General features: G+C 35.9%; 1 protein-coding gene across 1 annotated transcript; it reads right to left on the minus strand.

Annotated features, from left to right (window-relative positions):
- Nucleotides 1-2,369: 2,369 nt before the first annotated feature.
- Nucleotides 2,370-6,743, minus strand: LOC149921213 (tudor domain-containing protein 5-like). Its single transcript, XM_090162131.1, has 16 exons — nt 6,161-6,743; nt 5,833-6,083; nt 5,485-5,763; nt 5,234-5,416; nt 4,969-5,168; nt 4,757-4,904; nt 4,545-4,676; nt 4,384-4,479; nt 4,205-4,321; nt 3,493-4,136; nt 3,313-3,430; nt 3,167-3,246; nt 3,041-3,103; nt 2,878-2,974; nt 2,647-2,818; nt 2,370-2,589 (listed from the first exon to the last, which is right to left on the minus strand). The coding sequence occupies exons 1-16, from the start codon at nt 6,741-6,743 to the stop codon at nt 2,516-2,518; spliced, it is 3,237 nt and encodes a 1,078-aa protein (XP_090018257.1). The 3' UTR covers nt 2,370-2,515.
- Nucleotides 6,744-7,883: the final 1,140 nt, after the last annotated feature.

Raw genomic sequence — 7,883 nt, forward strand, 5'->3', positions numbered from 1 at the left:
AAGACGTGTAAAAAGTTAATTTTAAGTAGGTTAATTAGCCATTTCGCGTCATACCTGAATTCTTTACGCGCTGAAGCTATATTCGCATTCCATTGAAAGCCTGCCTGAAATAAGAATAACGTATGACCAGGCGCGTAATGAATAAGTGTGACCCTAAATATTGGTTATGCCCAGAAGTTAAGAATAAGTGTGCCACTAAATATTTTTATGACCAGCCGCCGTACACACGATTGCTCGCGGTACGTTAGTGGTACAAAGGCGATTGATATCTCAATCGGTAGGCACTTTTATAGCCTGGACGGGATTTTCATAATGTTTGGGATCGGGCCCCGGAAGTGGGGTATTTGCCCACTTAAGTGATTTTTGGCGATTTTTCGTCTTAAAATGTACGTACTTTTTTAAAATTAAGAATGAATTGTTTGAATATTATATTTTTAGTTGCTACTGATCATTTCTGAACTACGATTTCGGTTGCATTCAGAATTTTTAATTTTAAGTTATAATTTTGGTCAATTCGCTTGACCCCACAACCCACGCACGCACTTTTGTCATATTTGAATTTCGTGCGTAGAGCTCGGCGTTTGGATCAGAAATATCCGTTTTATTTGTATTTATCCATAGCCGAAAATTATCCGATATAAACTTATTTTTGGCATATTAATTCGTTTTATAACCGCGAATAATATTCAATTAACAGTTACACGAAATTTTTATGAATAATTTAACTTTTGGCCGTTAATTTATCTGTTCCGCCAAGCTCTATACAGGCGCCATCTAACTCGTTCGCGTTTCGCTATTTATTTCCGAAACCAGGTAACTCGAAAAATTAATTTTGTCTAAAAATTAATTTAAATTAATGTGTTAACGTTTTATTACTTTATTTCCGAAACCAGGTAACTCGAAAAATTCGTTTTGTCTAAAAATTAATTTAAATTAATGTGTTCACGTTTCCTTACGTTATTTCCAAAACCAGGTAACTCGAAAAATTATATTTGTCTAAAAATTAATTTAAATTAACGTGTTGACGTTTCCTTACTTTATTTCCAAAACCTGGTGACTTGAAAAATTAGTTTTGTCTAAACATTTATTTAAATTGAAGTGTTCGCGTTTCACTACCTTATTTCCAAAACCAGGTAAATCGAAAAATTCGTTTTCTATAAAATTCCTCTTGGGTTTATTAAGTTAAAGTACAAGATGATCGGAGATTTGTTCAAATATAAATTTAATATTTGAAATATAGTTATTACATCGGGGGGATTGTGTGTACTTAAATGTCCGTGACATGTTGTTTTACTTAAAGAAGCCCCATTACCGTACGAGAAATGCGACGCGATGACGTCAAGTATCGCTACCAAACTGCAATTAGTGGTTTTAGGCAATAGTGACATGGCAGCATGACGTATATAATACGTCTCCCATGCTTTTCCAATTGAAAAAAAAAAAGATTACCAGGATGGCGGCCATAGCCTAAAGTACGTCGTGACGTCATGCTGCCGAGTCCCTATCGAATCGGTTATCGAATAGCAAATTTTTTTCATCGAGTAATATCGAAGTCGAGTCGAGTAATCCAGTACTTGATTAAGGGGAAACTTTTATCTTATTCGAGTTGAGTATCTAAAAAAACCTCGAGTAATATTTCTAACGAGTCGGGTTATCGAGTACTTTATTAGGAGCTGGTTTTATTCAAGTAATTATGAAATTAAATTTAAAGGGCAACGCAAGTGAGCTGGCATTTGTGTGCCTATGTATTCAAAGTGCGATATTTACGGTAAACTCTGCGTGGTTAAGAAGCACGTTGCTTTTTCTTTTTTTGCCACAGAGCTTGCGTTGCCCTTTAAATGAACCACAGTTTCCACAATTGTAGGAAGCGGTTATTGACCCCCCCCCCCCCCCCCAGTTGTAAAAACCCCTCTTAGAACTTTGAAGCAACGAGGATAGAAAAACAAATACTCGACGAGTTTAGAGAGAAGCTTATTCGAGTAAACGGGTACCCGAATATGCAATGTTTTGGTACTCAATAATCGACGAGTATTTTCCAATTACTTATTCGAGGTCGAGTTCGAGTCCTCGAATTCAAAAAAGGCAGAGTACTCGATGATGTTCGAGTACTCGCACCGCCCAACCTTTCAGCCATCTCATACACTTGAACGCCCAAATGTGACTGTTCACACGACACGTTCTAATCGTTGCGGGAGCACTCACAATTTTTCCGAGGATACATGTGAAGGCGGATTTTAGGTTCAAAATAGTTAACCTAAGCGCATCCGACCCCGGGCCCAAACCCAAGGGGTCTGAAAAAGTGGATTTTTTGGGTTTAAAGTGAGAATATTGTACGAATCGATTTGTGTTTATTGATAAATATAAAAAAGAACAAAAAAGTATGGGAAACTTAACAGTCACTTATTGTTAGCATTGTTACTGTTCATTATATTAAAGAAACCGAATTGGTTGTAAATGTAATTTTGAAGGATACCATTGGTGCCATAGCTTGGACATTTTTGGCTGTTTTGGTGATCTATTTATATACAGATCTGATAGTCTTATTGACATCAGCAACTGCATCAGATTGAGATTTCTTTTCCATCATAGCTGCAAAATATATTAAAGTTATTTAAATAAGTTATTAGTTAGGTTCAATATGCCTACATTTTTGAATATTTATTGCGTAAAATAAGTCGCTCATTAAATCAGTGTATGCAAGATGATTTTTAACATATCTAGGATCTGAATTTTGAAGTAGTGACAGCCAACTTTTCCGCTCGATTATTAATTGATCAATTCTGACTCGTAAAAGTTCCAGGGTGAAATCTTCATTTTCCTGTTTAATAAAACAAACTTGAGCCTATGCGCGTTTAACAAAGAAAGGTTTGATCATACCAGCCAGAAATAATCATCGGGATCAAAAGTATCGAGACTTTGCTTTATTGCATTTTCTAACGCCTTGCTCGGATAAATTCTTAAAACTTCAACGCAACTAAGTTTACAAAAATTAATTAGAAATTAGTTGTTTATTCGTATAAATCTAAACGAAGTCTTTTACCTTGCCAACGGAAATAGTGTGAGATGTTTCACCTCCGAAAATTCAAATCCTCTGGCGTTAACTCTGCGATGCAGTGTCAACTCTTTTAACATCATTACGCAAAATTAGTAAATAAGAATATTTTACTTTTTCAATTCAGCAAATAAATCCGGGCATTCTTCAGCCTTTACGTTGATGGTCTCTACTTTAATCTTCATTCGACGGAACTAAAATAGAAAAGGCTCCTGCGCAATTCTTTTAACATTAAATTAAAAAACTAATTGTGGATTTACCAAATTGATAATCAAATTATTAGACCCGAATATAAATGAGGACAAGTCAAAACTCGTTAGGTATGGCTTCTTTTCGTAGTTGATGATACGTCCAGAATAGCCAGTCAAAAACGTTATTCTAAAAGGAAAAAGTGTTATTTATAATGCTATTTTGGGTGGTAGATGATTTACATATCTTACCGTTTGGAGTACCTCTTCTGAGATTTTGCGTCCTTTGAATCTGTAGTTTCATTTATTTTGATAGCTTGAGGCAAAACTGACACCGTTGATGGAAGTGGTTGGGGAATGTCAATATTTTCCAAGGATAGATGAGTAGCTTCAAAAACATGTTGAGATATTTGAGATGCAGCACTTCTAAAGTGATTTAAGTTTTGCTGGGGTTCACCGTGCCTAGAGTTCAAAGTGTCCGGTGTCACATTGCGTATCGATTTTAGTGGTTGAATAGGACTAAAAGGCATTGGTGTAGAAGCACAACTAGAATTAAGAGATTGAGGAGTAGGTAGAAAGTTTGGACACGGTGTGGTTGGGACCCCCGAAAAAATACTGAAGTCAAAATTGTTGATGTTTGCACATTTAGGAGACTTGTTACGCTTCAATTCAAGGAGGCGTTGCAATAAGTCTCCATTAAGTGTTTGACCTTTAGCCAAATAACCATGGGGTGGCTCTGGCTTTAGTCTTAGTGATGATTCTGGAACCGTTAGTTTTGGTCTATTTGGCACTTTCTCTGATTTTGCAACCATTTGTTCTGGCTTAAATTGATCATCAACCACAGGGCTTGTAGAATTCCCCACTGAAGGTGCGTTATCTTTTTCAAAATTGCGAATCTACCAAAAAGAGTTGCAATAATTTAACTTTGTCCAGTCTAAGTGGTTGCAATTTAGTTTGAAATTACCAAATTAACGTCCTCTTGACATTTTTGAGCGTGACCTTCCTGAATCATTAAATCATTGATTTGTAAGTCATCCTCACCAGTGGTGTCAGTTAACACAATTTCCAGACCTTCCGTATACTGATAATCAAATATTTGATTTAATTAAACTGCCAAGGAGGAAGGGGACATGAAAATATTACTTCAAGGCCACGTGTGTGCAGAAATTTGCATTGCAGAACTTTTAGCTGGGTTAACTCTAACAGACGTTCACCAGAGGTGGTAGTCCAACCATGCAGCTATAGAAAATATTTACAATATCAGATTTCTAAAATTAAAAAAAAAAACAATTTATTTTTCATACCTCATTTATAGGCTCCAGTAGACCCAGTTGGCACTTAATAGCCTGTGATGGTAGCTTCATAAACTTTTTAGGAATAAAACGAACGGATTCTTTAAAAACTAGGCCACTTGTTCCATAATCAACGTAAATGACCTTTAAACGAAATAATTTAAGACAAAGTTTTACTTTTATATAGGAAAGTGATATTATTGAGAATTTATTTTTGTTAATACCTCGACAATTTCTTTTTCAGGCTGCTGGCCAACAATAATAGCGCGATGCCAATCTCCCTCATACAAAGCGGCACACGGTAAATACAACTTTAATTTATGGTGGGGAATCTTGTAGTTTTGAGATACAAGATTACGTTGGTAGAATTTCCTGAATAAGAGGAATCGATGCTAGTAGAAGTTTATGTTTAAATTTTTACACTGAGAAATCATACTCAAGGTTATCCATTAAACGATTCAGAGCATCCAAATATTCTTCCCCAAGAAGCTGTATAAAAAATAATCCGGGAGTCTGTACATCTGAAACTACAACTCCCATATCCTCGTGACTCAGAATTGTTTGTGGAACGTATTTATCTTTGCAAGTGGCTGCGTCTTCTGGCACATGTTCACCAACAACGGGAGATGCAATATGCTAAAATAATGGGAAAATGCCAAGTAGATCATAAATTACATTGTTAGGCATTTTTTGTGCCATACCTCTTTATCGCATAAAATGGTACTTGGTGGAAGAAATTTTGAGATTTGGTCTTCCAATTGCAAATACTTTTTACCATGCGATATTGTTATGACTAATCCAATATATTCCGAAAGTTTCAGGTAAAAGTCTTCTTTAGTGCTAAAGCCAAAATCCCGCCACTGTAATTCGCTTTTAACGTTCATCTAAAAAAGGACATAAAGAGTTAAATGAATTATTCAGTTTAATAAATATATTTTGAATGTATTATAACCTCGCAGCACTTGTCTTCAAACTCTTGTACAGATAACCCAGCAGGAAAGCTTTCGAGAATAGACTTTATATTACATATTAAATCCTTTGGAATGTCCTTAGTTTTTTTGGGGGCGTAACTGATAAAATCTGGTGTTTGTGATCGGGCATCATAGATGATCACACTTTTTTCAGGGTCATCAGAATGAAAAATTCCAAAAATATCTTGATTTTGGTCGACCAATTCAGTAATATGGTAATAACCGATATTTTCTAAATTCAATGCTTCATTATTGATCCTCTGTTAAAAGAAAAGTTTACGCAGTTACCTTGGAGAAAAGTGCTACAATACGAACAAATAGGTATTTACTTTGTATTCATCTAAGAATGTATCAATGTTTAATCCATTTGGATGCTGTTTTAGAACCCTTCGCATTTTCTTTTCAAATATGTCCCTTAAATTTTCTTTTTCAGAGGAAAATTCTCCAAAACTCTGTTGGGATGGTAGATGTTGTGAAGTTTCTGGTATTGTGCCAACTTTAAACTGCGCATTTGTGGATGAAGAGACCATCTCATTCTCGGTATTTCTAGCAATGCATTTAAGATAATTTTCATGCGCTTCTACAATTAAATTAGCATATAATAATCACTCAATCACCCAGAAATACTAATTTTAACATTGGATTTTATAGTCTTACTTCTTATTTCTTCTGTGGAAACACAAACAATATTATTTTTTAAGTCGGTCTTCAATGTGACAATATTGGGAATGCTGCTAAGACATTTCTCAAGTGATTGAAAACCAAAAAAGCCAAAGTTTATCATCATTCCATTCTTTTTTTGATAATGGCTTTGAATATTCACAATGGGAGCTCCAGAAATACCAAATTCCTCGAGTAAAGAGGAAATTTTTTCCCTGCAAATTATAGGTACACATCCTAGCGTAACTTGGCTGACTGAAGCTCTCTTTTTGTTGCTCCTAATTTTATTTTTAACAGCAGTAATTGCTGACAACTTTTCAATGTGTTTAGTTTTTTCATCAGAAACTAAAAATATTTGTGGTTCTGGATATCCACTACGAACTTGAACAACTTCAGGAATACTCTGTAGGAAAGCTATTAATGAGCTGAAGCCAAGTTCTTTAAAAGGAATGGACTTCCCAGTATCTTCATAGTAAAGCTTATTTAATGCAGTTGGTTGTAAGCCTTTAGCTATAAAAAACATCAAATGGGATTTTATTTCTTGGCAGACGTTCTTTTTTAGGGCCGCCACTTCCGACATTTCTAATACAAAAATTATAGAAACTTATTAATGATAATTTAAAAATTGTCCAAAATAACAGAATTTACCAGACACTCTTCAATAAAATTAGCAACTTCTACAATTAAAAGAAATGGTTGAATTGTGTGAAGCCATTCAATTTTCAGCAAGTAATTCTGAAATGAAACTGTAACCAAAAGCAATTTTTGTGAATAAAAAAGACCAAGCATGGAGGAACTGGAGAAGAAAATCAGGCGCGCGAACAGCGGCAAAATATAACTTGGTGCCTAGTAGAGTGTCGCTACCTATGGAAGAACGTAATAACTATAACTATAATTGTATACAAATTCCGTTATGGCTATCCTAAAATTGGAGTCACTAAAAGCCTACAAACCAAGCGTGACCCCTGGCGCCTCTAGCGGATTTTCGTGCCGCACTTCGAACAATCAGCCCGTGCTAGAGCATGGACACTACAGTGTCCATGGCTATACACTCTTTTACGCAGTCAGCCATTTCATTACAGGCCTAATTTAAAATAGTACAGGCAAGGGCGCCTGCACGTGCTCATCAGCTCTAAACTTCGCGTGCACTTGACCGCGTGAAGCGGCCTTGCATGCACTATTTGAAATCAGACCTGTAATAAAATGGCAGCTCTCACAAATAAGGATATAAAAGAGTGTATAGGTATTGTATTTACCTCTCCGGAACTCAACAAGGTGGCTCGTCTTTTGAACGGGCCGCTATTTTATGCCTAGCTCAGTTCAGTTCATTTTTCACCACGGGTAGGTCTCTTTTGGTTCAGGGAGGCTCACTATCGCTCATAGAAATCGGATAACAAACTAGAACGATTTTTTAAATTTTGTCGCGTGGTCCGATTAGAACTTTTAAAAAACCCTGCCTTTGGCCCATGCTTTTCGTTTGGCTTTCAACGAAAGTTACGCCATCGGCGCTGCTTTGGGGAACTAACACTCTATTCCGCCTAAGATTCATTTAAATGGCCGACTTCAGCTCGCCGCTAACGCGATTTTTTTGACATCTTTAAAGTGACGTATGTTTAATTAAAGTTGAAGATTGGCTCAAAACTGCGAAATTAAATCGTATAAGAGTAAATGCACAAAAGAAAACATATCTTTTCACATGTTAGTGTTAGCCTAAGTCTAT

Source organism: Leiobunum rupestre, chromosome 11 (genome assembly GCF_980474605.1).
Source record: "Leiobunum rupestre chromosome 11, qqLeiRupe1.1.hap1, whole genome shotgun sequence".
NCBI classification, from domain to species: Eukaryota; Metazoa; Arthropoda; class Arachnida; order Opiliones; family Sclerosomatidae; genus Leiobunum; species Leiobunum rupestre.

Coding starts and splice junctions, on each gene's coding strand:
- LOC149921213 (XM_090162131.1), bottom strand. CDS start 6,743: ATGTCGGAAGTGGCGGCCCTAAAAAAGAACGTCTGCCAAGAAATAAAA. Junction 4,677..4,756: donor CTGAAAAAGAAATTGTCGAG/GTATTAACAAAA, acceptor TTTCGTTTAAAG/GTCATTTACGTTGATTATGG. Junction 4,322..4,383: donor TGCACACACGTGGCCTTGAA/GTAATATTTTCA, acceptor TTTGATTATCAG/TATACGGAAGGTCTGGAAAT.